The sequence below is a fragment of the Crinia signifera genome, chromosome 4 (assembly GCF_055691185.1).
Source record: "Crinia signifera chromosome 4, ASM5569118v1, whole genome shotgun sequence".
NCBI classification, from domain to species: domain Eukaryota; kingdom Metazoa; phylum Chordata; class Amphibia; order Anura; family Myobatrachidae; genus Crinia; species Crinia signifera.
The window spans coordinates 52,589,672-52,606,945 of NC_139220.1; the positions used below are offsets into that span (position 1 = coordinate 52,589,672).

General features: G+C 46.4%; 1 protein-coding gene across 2 annotated transcripts in view; it reads right to left on the reverse strand.

The window, feature by feature from the left end:
• Nucleotides 1-8,189, reverse strand: part of HNRNPAB (heterogeneous nuclear ribonucleoprotein A/B) — a 33,660-nt gene extending 25,471 nt beyond the window's left edge. For both annotated transcript variants that reach the window (XM_083181766.1, XM_083181767.1), the window contains exon 1: nucleotides 8,059-8,189. In XM_083181766.1, coding sequence (XP_083037892.1) covers nucleotides 8,059-8,082 — 24 coding nt within the window. In that variant the 5' untranslated portion in view covers nucleotides 8,083-8,189. The remainder of the gene's footprint in view (nucleotides 1-8,058) is intronic.
• Nucleotides 8,190-17,274: the final 9,085 nt, after the last annotated feature.

Consider the following 17,274-nt stretch of genomic DNA (forward strand, 5'->3'; position numbering starts at 1 on the left):
CATTACCACCTTGTCTTCGAACACATTCATAAATGGTTCTTCTGCCCAGAGGGCCTGTAGCTCTGACACCCTTCTGGCGGACGTTATAGCTACCAGGAATGCCGCTTTCCATGACAGAATTTTTAATGGAATTTCATGAACGGGTTCGAACGGCTCTTGTGTAAGGGCATTGAGAACTAAGTTCAGATCCCATGGAGCTATAGGTTGATGAAAACGTGGTCTTATTTTCTTGGCCGCTTGTATAAATCTTTGAATATACTTGTTGCTAGCGATGTTGATGTCCAGCATGGCTGATAGTGATATTTGCACTTTCAAAGTGCTAACTGCTAGTTGTTTCTCCAGTCCTTTTTGTAAAAACTCAAGAATAGTCGGTATCTGCTCCGGCAACCTCTTATTTTCTTTACACCAGTATGTATACTTCAGCCAGACTTTGTAGTATGATTTGGAAGTAGATGTTTTCCTAGCTTTCAGTAAGGTACTCACCACCTGCTCTGAAAACCCTTGGCCTAGCAGCGCCCTGGTCTCAGTAGCCACGCCATCAAGTTCCAATCCTCCGGTTGGTGGATCTTTACTTTGCCTTGAACCAGCAGATCTGGTCTTTTTGGGAGTTTCCATGGTCCGTCCACTGCCAGCCGTAGAAGCTGCGCAAACCATGCCCTTCTTGGCCAGTACGGCAGGATCGCAATCACGGTTGCCCCTTCCTTTAGTACCTTTCTCAGAAACTTTGGTATTATCGGGAATGGTGGAAACGCATAAGCCAGTTCCTTCGGCCAATCTGCCGTCAAAGCGTCCCACTGCTCCGCCTGCGGGTCTCGGAACCTGGAAATGTATCTGCTGACCTTCCTGTTCTGGAATGTTGCCATGAGGTCTATCTTTGGATTGCCCCACATCCTCGTCAGTGTCCTGAACACCTCTGCATTTAGGCCCCACTCGCCTGGTAGACACATTGTCCTGCTCAAGCCGTCTGCTACTACATTTTCCTCGCCTGCCAGATATACTGCCCGTATATCCTTCACGTTGTTTTCCACCCAGGCAAACAGTTTTTCTGCTTCCATCATCATGTGTAGGCTGTGAGTGCCCCCTTGTTTGTTTATATATGACACCACTACCTGGTTGTCTGACCTGACTACTACTTCTTTGTTGACAAGCTGTGCCTGGAAGCTCTTGCATGCACATAGGACCGCTCTCGAGGTTGGAGTGTTTCCGCCCTTCCTCGTGCATCCATGCTCCTTGAGCTGTCTGATCTCGACACACTGCTCCCCATCCTATCATACTTGCGTCCGTGGTAACCACCACCTGAGTCGTCTTACCACCTGAGTCGTCTTGGCGAAGGACCTTCCTCTTGCTAGTCTGCTTCCGCACGACCACCACCTTATGTCCTCCTTCGCCCTCTGTGTTAATACTATCCTTTGTGTTAGGTCTTTGCTGATTCCATTCCACTGTGATAGGAAGCATCTTTGGAGCTTTCTGGTATGAAACCTCGCCCATTGTACCGTCTCCAGAGCCGACGCCATGAGCCCTAGCATTTTCATGCACAACTCTGCCGATACGACCGACTTTCCTATTGTAGATCTCATCGTCTGTACCATCTTTTGTTGTCTTTCTGAACTTAAACTCACTCTCATGTCTTGTGTATCCAGTATCACCCCCAAATATTTTATCCGGTTTGTGGGTTCTAGCTGGCTCTTTTTCTGATTTATCAACCAGCCGTGCTCCGTCAGGTACTGCATTGTCCTGCTGGTGTGTTTTATAACCAAGTCCCTTGTCTCCGCCATTATCAATAGGTCGTCTAGATATGGCCAAACCACTATCCCCTCTCTTCTGAGGTTCGCCACTACTATGATCAGAACCTTGGTAAACGTCCTGGGGGATGTGGCTAACCCAAACGGCAGCGCCGTGAACTGATAACTTACTCCTTTGATGTAAAACCTCAAATACTTCTGATGCCCCCTGAATATAGGTACATGCAGGTATGCATCTTTGAGGTCTATAGAGGTCATGTATGAACCTCTTCTTAAGTCTGGGAGTATACTTCTGACCGACTCCATTTTGAATGACCTTACTTTTAGAAATTGATTCAGTTTCCTTAAGTCCAGAATCGTCCTGTAACCTCCGGACGCTTTTTGGACCACAAAAAAGCGGGAATGCCAACCCATCCCCACTTGATCTCGGGGAGTTCTTATCACTACCCCTTGATCTATCATTTCTTTTAAACTCGCCAACAAGGCTTCCTTTTCTGACGAGACTCTTGGTATGGGGGATTCTGTAAAAAAATTTCCTGGAATCTTCCCGAACTCCAGTTTGTATCCTGTCCTTATTATCTCGAGGACCCACTTGTCCGTTGTGGACCTCTCCCAGGTGCTTATATATCTCAGCAGCCTGGCTCCTACCGTCTGATATTTGGCGTCATTGTGAGTTTTGCCCTGCGGCAAATCTATTTCCTCTTCCCCTTTGGGAGCGAAAATTTGCCCTTGACGACCAATTACTCCTCCGGAATCCTCTACCTGGTCGGTAGCTTCTCGCCTCTTTATATTCTTGTGGTTGGTATCTAACCGACCTAGTCGCTGCAACCCCCTTTGTCACTTTCTCTTGCGGGAGCCAAACAGATTTCCCTCCGGATATCTTTGTTATGATTTGGTCTAACTGTGCCCCAAATAAATAATCGCCTTGGAAAGGGAGTGACAATAACTTCATCTTGGATTGCGCGTCTGCCGCCCAGGATTTGAGCCAGAGCGCTCTCCTAACTACAGTTGCTGTGGCATTTGCCCTTGCTGTCAGCCTCATCGCATCTAAAGATGCTTCACACAAAAATTCGACGGCCAGCTGTATATTTTGCACTGTTTTCAGCATGTCTGACCTTCTTAGACCGTCCATCATATCAGCTTCTAGTTGCTGACACCACTCTCGCACCACCCTGGATGTGGTAGCCATAGAGGCCGCCGGCTTCATAGCTGCTCCTAACGTCAGGTGCTGTTTCCTCAGCCCCAGCTCTACTCTCCTCTCCATAGGATCCCTAAATATGTTCGCGTCCTCGAGAGGCAAGGTCGTCTTTTTTGATATCCTTGCTATCGCTGCGTCGACTTTAGGAACCTCATCCTAAGTGGACGTCTGATCTTTAGGGAATGGATACATCTTCCCTATCTTTGCAGGTACAGTGATCTTTTTATCCGGATGCTTCCACTCATCCGACACCATATCCTTTAATGTCTGAGGTAAAGGGAAAGTTTTCCCTTTCTTTCTCTTATCTCGGAACAGAAGCTCTTGGAGTTTCACCTCCTCTTGTGCTTCTTCGATATTCAGGGATTTGTGTATCAATGTTAGGAGGTTTTCCACCATATCCGCATTGAAGTCACTTTCCGATTTATCTACTACCAGATCCTCAGCCTCATCTGCTGCTGTATCTGCTATCTCATCTCCAGACTCTGCCGATGCTTCGCTTACTCTGGAGCGACTTCTCTTCCCTGTACTCTTCGCCCTCTCTTTTTTGGACACAAAGGTGTCGGCAAGGGCTGTCTTCAACATGTCGACCAACCCCGTCATCTGTGACAGGGGTAACAATTGTGGGGTCTTGCACTTTTCACATACACTCCCCATGTATTTATCCGGCAATGATACGTTGCACATAAGGCACTTAGCCGTGTGCATTTTCTTGTGCCTGGATTTCTCCCCTTTCTCCTTGCTGTTGTCAGATCTGTATAACAACATACTCTCATCAGCAGGATTTGTCACACGCATGACCACAGAAAAAACACCATCTACTCCTTGTGGCTTACCCTGACTTTTGACTGATCTGCCTCCTCTCTTCCTCCATGCTTGCACTGACCCTTGAGGCTGTCTATAAACAATAGTCACCTATCAGGGTATTTATGCAGTACAACAAACAATTCCCCCATTCAATAGTGGAGCCATGCGGCGCACTCACCACCTCTTGAACAGTATTTCTCTCTGCAGACCGTGGAGCTGACCCTCGTTGGTGGTACAGTGTCCCCACACGCTTCCTCCTTTTAAAGGACGCGCCTTCCGCGTGCCGCAGGCGACCGCGTCATCCGCGGGCGCCGGCGATGCGTCCTGACGTCACCGCGCCAGACGCCGGCGCCAGCGATACCCGCGTCAGACGCCTGCCGCGTCAGACGCCGGCGCCAGCCCCTGCCGCGTCAGACGCCGCGTCACCTCCTGCGCCCATAAGGACGCGCTGTCTGGCCGCGCCGCGGCCTATTTGCTTGCCTGTCACCCGCCGCGGGTGACGACGTCCGTCCGGTCTCACCTGGATTCCGGACAGGAGGCCTCCACCTTGCCTCCTTGGACGCCACCGCTTGTTAGCCGCCCAAACCTGAGGACGGCATGCGGCTTCCTGAGGTTTCACCAGTCGCCTGGTTACCTTGCTTCCACCTGGACGCTCAAGGCGACGGTGGAAACCAGATCTACTTCACAGGGTAAGCCACTGAAAAAAACAAAAACCGCATGCTACCCTCCTGGGAAAGGAAAAAAAGACACAGAGAGAAGGAGGAGGAGCCTTTTATGGAGAAGGGGCGTCTTTTTTTCCTTTCCAAAGCTACCCAATAGGGGAAGAACCCATAAGTGATGGCTGCCATGGGGGAGGTAGAGGAAATAAATGACATGCGGCTGGCCGCGGCACCCTATGAGAGGGGACTGGGAGCAGGAGCCGCACTTAAACAGGGGTCGAGCCGCATGCAGCTCGAGAGCCACAGGTTGGCCACCCCTGGCATAGGGGAATAAAATCGCATCGCAGTGCATCGGGTGTATGGCATGCGATGCGATGAAATATTGCGCGATCACATATCGGGGGCACCGTGATAATACACAAGTACCTTTTTTTCTCTTATGTGAGGGATTGTGCACACAGTTTGTACTTCAGGGTCAAAATGGAAGTTTTTATTTTTAAAGTTTGTTATTTGGGTTACGAATTGAGGATATATAGATATATATAAAAAATTACCCTTATTTGGGGAAAACAGGCCTCACCATAATCAACAGGTCTCTCTCCATGCAATGCTTTATTTTGTTGGGATACATACACAAACACCCCCCCCCCCAAAAAAAATCCGATGCGGATACTGAAGAGGCTAAACAAAACTGCAAAAACATAGTAAAAGGCATCAATGGTTCGTTTGAAAAGTGTTTTAAGCAATGGAGAAAGACGTTTGGATAATTGTATTGATTCAAGTGGAGTGTACTTTATAAATTCATTCCAGTTTCTTTTGGGTATCCCCTCAGATCTAGGTCTTTAGGGCTTGGAGACGATAGAAGTGTAGAGCCAGGGAATTCTATTCATAGGGCCGTTTTCAATTGTTATATTGCACCTGATCTCTGTCTAAAGTAATGGGAGATCACACGGCAATAGTTTATTGATTTTTTTTTTTTTTGCACAGATTGATGCTGCTTTCCCACTGCAGACCCGTTTTAAGTTACAGGTAATCTTAAACGGTATTTAGCATTCCCACTGCAGCAGATTACAGTTTTAAATGCCATTTAAGTACCATTCCCATTGCAGGTAAAACGTTTTAGCTCTTCAAAACGTTTTTACAGCACAAATGAGTGCCTGTGACTTTAATGGGCTTTTCAGGGTTGTGGGGAGTGTCACAACACAGGCAACAACCAATCGCTTGAATTGTAGCCTGTTTACATTAAGAATACCGTTTAAGATGCATTCCCATTGCCTCTTAAATTAAACGGTAGATTACCGTTTGAAACACTGCTTTGAAAACGGGTTGAAATACTGTTTAACTTTAAACGGTATTTCAACTCTGGCGCTTTCCCACTGCAGCCTTAAACGGTATTTTGCCCTCAAAAATCGGCAATATACCGTTTTAAGGCTGCAGTGGGAAAGGGGCATGTCATAAAGATCCGTTTGAGTGCTGAAACTGGACAACCGTGCATTCCAGAGCTTAGATGCCGGCAGCTGAACAGAGCTACAATTCAATAGCTTTATTGGGCGCCCTCTAGTGGCTGCCGACAGTGAAAATAGTGTTACAGTATATTGTGAAGAATGAATACATTTCACTCCAATAGGTTTTTAATGAGAAATCATTTAAACTGTTCAGGGTGCACACTCATGACATAACGCTGATCGTCGCTGGACAGTCGAGATGTTTTGCCACAGATGGGCAGCGGTGAGAGGCCAGTTAGGAGTCACTCGCTGCCCTACTTAGAGCAGCGGTGATTAGATGCTGTGGCATACCATCTAAATCATTGCACACAGAGGAACAGGGGGCATGCCAGCAGCTCTCATAGCGCCAGCCATGCCTTCATAGTAACGTAAGTATGAGGCATAGTTTGCGATCAATCGCCAAAAATCATACCCCCTTTTTTACAAGACCACACAGGAGTCAGAATACAAGAGGTATGTAAGGATTCTGATGCACATTCCCTCTGGTCGTTTGTCGCTTCTGATCTTTTGAACAGGCAGGAAGATTCTAAATAGTGGTAATGACAGCAGAAGCATGGATGGGCCACCATCTTTTGAAAGATTGCACAGTGTGTATGCTCTAGTTTTCTGTGGCACCCTTAAGGTCCATACACACAGCGATTATGCCCAGCGATGATCGCGTTCATACACACTGAGCGGCTTTACTCCTGCCCAGCGCCGTCAGTGTATGTGTGTGTCTGCTGGACGTACGTAGTTTCCCCATTTTAAATTGGTCCTGGAGACCACGGCACATTTTGGGAACCACTGCTCTTGGTCATTGTCCAAGAATTCAAGGTATACTATTGCATAGTTTGCAACTCTTCTCCTGTGTACCCAGCTTAAGAGTTCACGGACATGGATGTAACAATATATCATAAATAGGTTCCCCCCCGGCTTCACCCTTTCAGAGCTCTCTCTGCACATGTTACATCTGCCCCACCTGCAGTGCACATGGTTTTGCCCATTTTCCACACAAAATTTGTACTTCGATCAGATCTGAATAAAGGCCATAATTCATACTTACGGTGTATTGCACAAATATATATATATACATACATACATACATACATACATACATACATACATACATACATATATATATATATATACATATACACACACACTACTGATCCTTCCTGCATAAAACGGTGCAAAGGTCCGAAAACAGTGTGCCCCCCAAAACCCCTATACACTACACACCTCAGCATAGTTGGGAGGTATGGAAGTGCTAGCTGCCATGCCCATATTATATTCTCCCCCTGTACCCACTGGGATGGTAAAGGATGAACAAGTCAGTTTAAAAAAACAAAAAAAAATCCAAAAAAGAAACGATCAACCTTAATGTGTCGACCTAACGACTGCATACCAATTTAGTGATGTACAAGATCCCTAACTTACAGTTTAAAATGATTTTTTAAGTGCTGCATCCCTCCTACATACATTCGGCCAATACTTAATATTTGCAGCTAACCCTTTAGCCGCAAATATTGAATGATAAATGGGCACTTCAGAGAGCGCACATAAGAAGTACAGATGCATTACAATAAAAGGCAGAAATGTATGGAACCAGTGGAACCCAGTGAGTGGCAGAGCTTGGTCATCACAGATTCTGAACCATAGTTGCCAACCCTCCTGCATTCTGTGGGAGACTCCCTGAAATAGCAGCAATCTCCCTCATTCCACCTAGCCCACATTACACTGGTACATTTAGAGGAAAGTCCAGAAACAGAGCAAGGTGTCCCTCCTGGAGAGGGCCATGTTGGCAGGTATGGAGCATGACTGTGTAAAATTCTACCACCCACCTATCATCCCCCTAAAACTAGTTTTCAAAAGTAGGAAAGTATGTTCTGAACTATGTAAACGGGTCACAATAAGGCCTCCACCTTACTGCAACTAATTTGTTTTACAGGAACCCAGGCCAAAGTTCAGCAAATATAATGCAGATGAAAATCTGTCAGTAGCACCCACCTCTTCCATTTACACAAGGCTATACCTGTATGTAGCAAACAGAGGGGTTTGGGGCTATGCTTCAGAACATTTCATAGAAATGTTTGATACATTTGCCGTCAAAGAGACTTCTCCACTGTGGTATAAAACAAATCAGTTTACTAAGATACGGAGACGTTATCTACCTTTTGATTTGGTTTTGTGTCCATTCTGTCAGTATATATCCTCTTGCAATGAAAGGCATTGACTTTTCTGCACAGATGAGTTTTATAAAGCAGTTAACTAGTCCAGGTGCACCAATTATCAATTGGGCTAGTTCAAGATGTGTACACACCTGAACATGTATCTGTCCAATCTGGTAGGGAAAAAAAAAGCTGGTAATGCATGAAAACTAATGGCATTTGCACCCAAACACTGGTAAATGGACAAAAACAATTATTGTGATACATTTGTTAAATGAAATGGCTTTATCCAATTTGTCTGACTCACCATTTGTTGTTTTGAAGTGTTTGGGAGTAAATAAGGGCTGCCTACCTGACCCTCTCCTTCAGGGAGAAAATGCTCTGTTCCTGGACTTCCCTGGTAATGTAGGATTGCCATCACCTGTGGTGAAACATCTTTCGGTACTTGTTTAGTTTCACGGTGGCAGATATCGCATGTGATTTGAGGCGATTTTGTACCTGTTCATAACCCCACTATCCACTACGCATGGAGTGGATTTTATATAGTGTGGCGAGCGCAGTGAGGGGACGCGTCCACGTCCCCTCGCTGCGCTTGCCACACTATATAAAATCAACTCAATGCATAGTGGATAGTTAGGTTATGAACAGGTATCAAATCGCATCGCATGCGACATTGCATCTACCGCCATGAAACGAAACAAGTACCCACCTTTCTTATCAATTAGCTAGCTCCCCACAGGTGATGGCAATCATACATTACCAGGGAAGTCCAGGAACAGAGCATTTTCTCCCTGAAGGAGAGGGGCAGGTAGGCAACCCTGACGCTGGTTTCACACACTCCGGCTCCTGCCGGACGGTGAAATCCCGCACGGCCAGGGAGCCGTGCCGCACACAGTACTTTATCATGGAGGGGATGGCCACAGCCCGGCAGCCGTCCCTTCCAGTGGTGGGATCCGGCTGCAGCCGTGCGGCCGGGCCGTGGCCGTCCCGTGTGAATGGACACAATAGTGTCCATTCACAACTAATGTGTGCGGCACGGCTCCCTGGCCGTGCGGGATTTCACCGTCCGGCAGGAGCCGGAGTGTGTGAAACCAGCTCCATGGCCGTGCGGGATTTCACCGTCCGGCAGGAGCCGGAGTGTGTGAAACCAGCCTTAGGCTGGTTTCACACACTCCGGCTCCTGCCGGACGGTGAAATCCCGCACGGCCAGGGAGCCGTGCCGCACACACTAGTTTATCATGGAGGGGATGGCCACAGCCCGGCAGCCGTCCCTTCCAGTGGCGGGATCCGGCTGCAGCCGTGCGGCCGGGCCGTGGCCATCCCGTGTGAATGGACACAATAGTGTCCATTCACAACTAATGTGTGCGGCACGGCTCCCTGGCCGTGCGGGATTTCACCGTCCGGCAGGAGTCGGAGTGTGTGAAACCGGCCTAAATGTTTGATTCTTATTTGCTGCCATACATTATCAGACACACTGCTTTATGCGCAGGGTTGCCTACCTGACCCTCTCCTTCAGGGAGAAAATGCCCTGTTCCTGGATTTCCCTGGTAATGTAGGATTGCCAGCACCTGTGGGGAGCTAGGTAATTGATAATAAAGGTGTTACCACAGGTGATGGTAATCATACATTACCAGGGAAGTCCAGGTACAGAGCATTTTCTCCCTGAAGGATAGGGTTAGGTAGGCAAGTATGCTTAGGTGTCCTCTCTGGGTACCCAGTTGAGCTCTTAACCCTCGCCAGCTACTGTGCGGGTGCATGGGTGGTCAGCAGTTCCCTGTACACACAGCAGGATGCACTGATATATCTTTAGACATATCAGGCATCAGCTGTGTTGCACGTGATATGTCTGTGAATGATGCTGTTTTACATATATCTGTGGCACCCCAGGGGGTACCCCTTTTATTCCTGTACCCCCAGGTTGTTAACATTGCAGCCAATGCTGCCAGAACAGGTCCTTTCCCCTGTCAGCAGGGCTGTGAGGGGTTAACAGTCAGCTAGTGTCCCAGCTCCCCTGCAGACAGGAAACTGGAAGGTCAGAGGTGATCCCAGTAGCAGTGTGAGAGGGAGTGTGGAGAGAGGAGAAAGCCCTGTGAACACCCTGTGAATGAGAGCTGCAGCAACCCCAGTGTCAGAGAGAAAAGGAGAGTGCTGCATAAAGACAGAGGGAACAAGTGCAATGAGGCATAGGGATGGGACATCGAAAGAAAACATCGGTCAAATGATGTTTTTCAACATTGGTAGCAAACATCATTTAGACCTAAACATTGATACTGTGAACCCGATGTTAACCGATGTTAATGGATGTTTCGATATTTTTTCAAATAAACTGGTTACCAAAGCATATAATACACTAATAAGCTTCTGAAATGATAAATAATCCCTCTATTAAGTTTATCTTGTTGGAGGCTTACAGTTTATACACACACAATGGATATATGGTTCATGTTTTGTGGTAAATCAAATTTGTTACTGAAGGAAAAAAAACAAGCAGCATTAACTATCAAACCTTTATTACAACAACTCACAATCTGCTATTTTTACCTAGATTTTTAACTGTAGCAACAGGCTAATAACTTATGTTGATCATAGAAAATAACAAAAAAACTGTACACACAGTGCAACATAGAACATACTACATTGTTGCTTAGAATAACCATCAGAACAAAGACGCTGGAGCCAGTGCAACTGCAAATTAAGGTTTGAAACACGTCTGCATTTGACAAACCAGCCCCCATCCCCTCCGTCAAATAGAAACTACTGTACCTGTCACTCAGTATCTGCGTCCCCTGTTACTTATAAATCACTGCACAGAAATAAACTGTGCAAACGTCTGCATCCACAACTGAATCAGGCCCTTTGTAAGGTGCTGTGATATGCTTGCTGCATAATCATAAATCAATTGATAGATTGTACGCTTGCGAGCAGGGCCCTCATACCTTCGACTGACTGTAAATACCCAGTTTGTTGTATCACTGTCTCCTATTGTAAAGCGCAAGTGAATATGCTGCGCTATATAAGAAACGATTAATAAATAAATAAATATGAAGGGAGTTCACCACAATGTCACTACTAGTGACTATCGTATTATACTGTTCATTCTAGCACCCACTATCTTTGAAAACCCATGCAGTTCCTCTTCCCTGCCTGGAGTGTCGCTGTCTGCTGTAGTGCTTCTAGCACAGTGTGGCCTGTATATCAGCACTGATATGCAAACCAGACCTGTGCTAGAAACACCACAGCAGACAGCGACAGTGACTCACTAACAGCACCAGTTGCAGTGAGGCAGGGGTGGGGCTGTCCTGTGTGCTGCTGCTGAATGGCTGGCCAGACTGTCTTTCACTGTCAGCTACCACCCACAGCAGCAGCACACAGCCACACACACATATGAAAGCCCAGCCAGCAGTGATACTGTCATGTTTGTTAATGGTTTTTTTTTTATCAGTCGCTTAAGTTTTTAATAAATATAAATCAAGGAGAGAGTGAGCCGGCTGCAAAGCATTAAAAACAGCACACTGACACACAAAAGAAAAAACATTGGAAGATTGAGAAAAACATCGGGGGAAAAATCTAGCGATGTTGATGAAACATTGGATCCTCAACATCGCAGGGTTAAACATCGAACATTGGAACCATAAATCCGATGTTACCGATGAAACATCATATGATTACCCATCCCTAATGAGGCATGTGAAAGAAGTCCCAAGTGTGAGGAGAAGGAAGAGAGAGAGGGAGCAGACTGCAGCACCCAGAAGAGGGTCCAGACAGCATGCAGCAATATAGCAGGTACTACTTTGCCTCATAATGACAGCCACCTACACCCTCATATTACCTAGCAGGGACATTCCCCAGGATACCCCCCACTATTGCCTATAGTAAGGAAACAAGACACTATAAGGGCCATAAGGCCTCCTTACTGAAAGTGGGCATTTGACTCTTCCCTGCACAACTTTGACCTCTGCATATGGTCAGCCCTGTTACTGAGTGGGACACTAGCACATTCACAACTGTCCTGTGGACATTTTGCTGAGAGCTGAGGTATATTTACTGTCATGGTTTATGTGAACTGATATCCTGCTGTGTTTATTTTCCATGTTGTTTTATTTGATATAAGTAAGTAGTGGCCGTCGCAATCCATATTATTCTGAGATTCCTGAGCGATAATTGTTCCTATTAAATGCTGTATTGTAAATGTGTACATAGTCTCGGAGCTCCGAATAGCAGTGTAGTATTTTAGTTTGTATTTTTGATTCGAATAATCCTTTCTTTATAGCAGCACGTAGTTTCTTCACTGGTAAATGAACCTTTTGAGCTGCTAACCATAGTAGTGTCACTTTTGTGGGTTCTCTTGGGTTGTGCCATCCCTTTCACAGGGTCTTCCTAGGAGGAGGCCGTGAAGATCTGAAGCCAGCAAGTCCAGAGTCCAGGTACGCATCACACCACACCATGTCAGTGAGCCTGTCACATATCTGCCATTGTGGACCCAGAATTACCATACTATAGGCCAGATGTATCAAGCTTCAAAAGTGATAAAATGGAGAGTGATAAATAATCAGCTCCTACCTGTCATATTATCCAGCCTGTGACATGGCAGATTGGAGCTAATTGGCTAGTTGTCTATCACTCTCAATGTTATCACTTTTTAAAGCTTGATACATCTTGCCCTATACCTTTAAATCAGGACACTCATGAATTGCCAAGGTTCTGTGGTTAATTAAAAACCAGCCACAGGGCCTTATTGAGACCTGATCACACGGCTGTGAATTCGCAAGCCGGGCGATTATCGATAGACTGTGCATGGGTACAGCCCACATTACCCATGCTCGAGGCCGTCCTGCGATAAAAGCCTGCTTCTATTTTTTTAATCACTGGCCGATTGTCTGACAGGAAGCCAGCATTTGGGGGTGGTAACCACCTATTATCTGGGAGTGTCTGGGAAAATGCAGGAGTGCCCAGGCATTTTAAGGGAAGTCATGTGACATCAGCTCCGGTCCTGATTAGCCTGTTTCTAGCGCAGATGCAGAGTAAGTCCTGGGCTACACACAGACTGTACACGCTGGAGAAATCATTAGGTGGTGAGCGGCATGTGAATGGATTTGCAACTATTTTGCAACCTGATCACAGGCTCCGAAGATGATGAGCCTTGCGATCAAATCTGAATCGGGCCATCAGAACCTGTGTAATTCATGAGTATCCCTGTAAGCTCCGGTATAAGATTTCAAAATGTCTAGTTTACGGTTAAGCATACCTCCCAACTGTCTGATTTTCACTTGATAGTCACATTCTTTGGGACTGTTTCGCTTGCGGGTAACAGTGTACTGCTGTGAGTGTGTGGGTGGTGGGTAGCAGTTGGGAGACCTCTTGTCACTTGCTCCTCTTTACACAGCATTTATTCACGGGAGACAGGATGAGGGGGGCATGGCCAGCAGCTCACAGAAATGTAGAGAAAAAGTAATGGACTGGGCAATAATTAGGGGTGTGCAAGCTGCACCACTGGGTGGGTGGAATCATCGCTGTCCCTCAGTCCATGCATCTGGCTAGTAGGGTGGATAAGTAGGTATGTGAGATTCGGTATTGTGCACCTAATAATGCTGCAAGTTCCCTGCGCCAAAGGTATATCCATATGAAGTAGCAAGAAACCTTGGGGGTTATTCTGGTTGATTTGCTCGGCTGCGAATTGGGGTACACCCACCATCCCTCACGCGTGTGTTCGCATGAAAGGCCTGCGAATGGCCCACCGGGGAATGAGATTATAGGGCCCACTTAAGGGGTGTGGCCAGTCTCCAGAAGGGGTGTGGCCAACTGACACAGAAGTTTGGCAAACCTTTAGAGTAAATAGTATAGTGAAGTATAGTAAATATACTGCTTGTACTGCTTGTGCATGCATGATAATGTAGCAATGCACTGTAGAAGATACACCAATGCCCTGTGCAGTATAATGTAACATTTGTATAATTCCTGTGCACAGTCTGGAACCTAAGCCCTACAATTGGAGGTGGGGCCCCCAGGCAGGGGGGCCACATTTCGTTTCCCATGTTAAGCAGATTTCGAAGTTTTAATGGTGTAATGAAATACAAATATTCTGTCTTGTGGTTATGCAGTTCCTCAGCATTAAGGGGAAACTGAATGACCACAAGGAAGAATATCTGTATTTCATTATACCATTAGAATTTTGAAATCTACTAAAAAAAAAAAAAAAAATCTCCTCCTTCAACAAGGAATTTTCCGAAGCGTGTGTCTGTTGGTGGGATGTACCCAGGGCTGCCGAGAGGTGGGGGAGCTGGTACTAATTACCTGGGCCCAGTCTTGCTGGAGGGGCCCGGGGGTGTGTGTGTGGCCCTGGTCCAACCTCCCCTCGCCCCTCCCCCCACGTCTCTCCCGGGCGGCAGCAGCAGCAGCAGCAGCAGCACACATATACAGCATGGGCTGTGCTGACAGCAGGCTCACCATGAGTATCTCACTGGCAGTGTGAGAGCTCATACTGAGGGGGGGATGTTCTAACATCCGCAGCCCTGATCACCCTCCTTCGCCGGCCACCGCATTCTTAATGACCGCATATGCTCTAACACAGTGGTAGCCAACCCTAGCCCTCGAGAGCTACCAACAGTGCATGTTTTGTTGGTCTCCTCACAGAATCACAAGTGGGGCACCGTGGACAGCCACAGGCTTCAGCCTGAGCAGGTAAATACTTGAGGGGGGACCCCTTCATTGGGGCAGTCCTCACTTCCCAGGCTGATCAGTCAGGGGGTAAATGCTTTGGCCAAGGGGACTTCTATAAAAAGTCTCCCCCTGGCTGTGGCATCACCCTGCTGGCTGGTTGGGCCTTGTGCCGGTTCTCAAAAAACAGGAGACCCCTACTTGTTTTGTCCCCCATATTTTTGGAACCAGGACCGGCCCTTGAGCCTGGTGATGGTTTTAAAAAATCCAGGGGACCCCCTACATCTTCTTCCCTGATTCTTTAACACCAGGACCGGGTCTTTCAGCCCGTGGCTGGTTATGGCCACGCAGGCTGCCGACTCGTATTTGTATTTAGCGGCTGTATATACGGCCGCTAAATACGAATCCGTCAGAATTCGCCTGCCTATGCCATCGGCCAAATACGAATCCGTAAATACAGCATATTAGTAAACCTGCCCTATTTAAGAATCGTATTTCTGAAAAATACAACCGTTGGCAGTCGTATACATTTGTATTAAGAATACTAATGAGTTGTATTTGTATTCTTATTAAATTTCCACCCATTATATATTATTCCAACTGCTGTGATGAGATACATATATTACCAGTTAAGATGCCCACCACAGTACACTGCCAGGGAAACAAATTATATTATGGGTGGGAATTCAATTAAAGGAGAATAAACATCTAGAGCAAAAAACTAAGGTTTTTCATGATTTCCCTATGATTAACCTGTATTTTTGGTGGCAATCCAATTGGGCCATCTGAAAAAAAATTTACTTTTCTACCGAAAAAATACACAGATTCAGTGAAACCTGTGTATTTTCATGAGAAACAGTGCAGTTTTTGCTTGAAAACGTAGGTTGTTTTTGGGGATTTATTTTTCCTGCTGGAGGCAGGAGAAACCTAAGGCTTGATTTAGGTTAATTTACAAAGTACATTTGGTTTGCTAATGGACAAAACCATGTGCACTGCAGGTGGGGCAGATGTAACATGTGCAGAGAGAGTTAGATTTGGGTGAGTTATTTTGTTTCTGTGCAGGGTAAATACTGGCTGCTTTATTTTTACACTGCAATATAGATCTGTTTGAAGTACACAACCCACCCAAATCTAACTCTCTGCACATGTTACATCTGCTCCACCTGCAGTGCACATGGAAAATCAAATGTGCTTTGTGAGCCAACCTGAATCACCCCCATAACCGAAGAGAAACCACAGCTTATCAGGGTTAGTCATCACTAACACACAAAAGGAGCAGAGTGCAGCACTACGACGCACTGTAACTTAATAGCCCCTGGCGATGCAATTACCTGCAATCATGGGTAATTGCATACACCAATACAATTGCTGCATATCCCTTCACATTACAGCAGTAGTGGTGCCACTTGCAATATGGCAGCAAACGCATACTTGTCTACTTTTGAAAACTAGTTTCAGGGAGATTATAGTTGGTAACAGAATTTTGCAAGGCACCCCATTGTGTCATGCTCCACCCAAAGGGCGTGTCTAGTTCCATATATGGAGAGATTGTGGAAAGAGATTGTGAATGCGGCACCTAGAAGCGTGGGTGTGTGCTGCTACATCTGAGAGGAATCTTTTAAAATGACTTATATCCAAACGTAGATGAGCCCCAAAGCAGCCAGTAAGAGCTACTATACTTGGTAAAGTGCTGGGAAATGGTGCTGATGATTCAATGTAAATGTATTTATATCTCGTTCCTTTTTCCCCCAAAAATGTAACAGTGTAATGTGGGCTAGGTGAAATGAGGGAGATTGCTAGACTAATGAGGGAGAGAGGGAGATTGCTGCTATTTCAGGGAGTCTCCTGCAGAATGCAGGAGTGTAGGCAGCTATGAGCAAACGTGCACATTATTTTACATCAATATAGTTTCTAATAATGAATGAATCATAGAAGGATACTCGTCATGGTGTATTATATAGATTTGGATAACATTATTCCAATAGAGATTACCAACACATTACAGTATAATGCTTCTAAACTTGGCATTATATAGTGGGGGCGTGTCCACAATTGTGCAATTGTGACCACATGCCCCCACATCTACAGTGCCATGCCCAGGACCCCGGCCCCTTTGATGTGTCTCACCACGCCTGCCCCTCTGCTATGCCGACATGAAGAGGGCAGCCAGGAAGCTGGCAACTATGAATAACATGAGACTGAGCATGCAGGCACCGTAATGAAGCTCAGCGCCAGTATTATACCCCTTTGACACCACACAAATATCCAGGGATCAACCTGATCACTGTGCCGTGTGAAAGGGCCTTTTGAAAAATCCCGGGTCTCACAAACCGGCAATCTGAACCGGGTAAAAAGAAGGGTTTTACCCAGGTCAGACCTGGGTTCATGGGCAGTGTGAATGGATTACCTGGGTCGAGCGAACTGGGTCCCGTTCACTTCTATGGAGGAGGCAGCAGAGTTACCTAAGTGCTGCCTCATCTCCCACCCTACCTGATGCACCACCGCTCCATCAAGGCCCCCTACCCCACCCCCCAATGACTTCAGCGACCCAGCAATAAGCCGGGT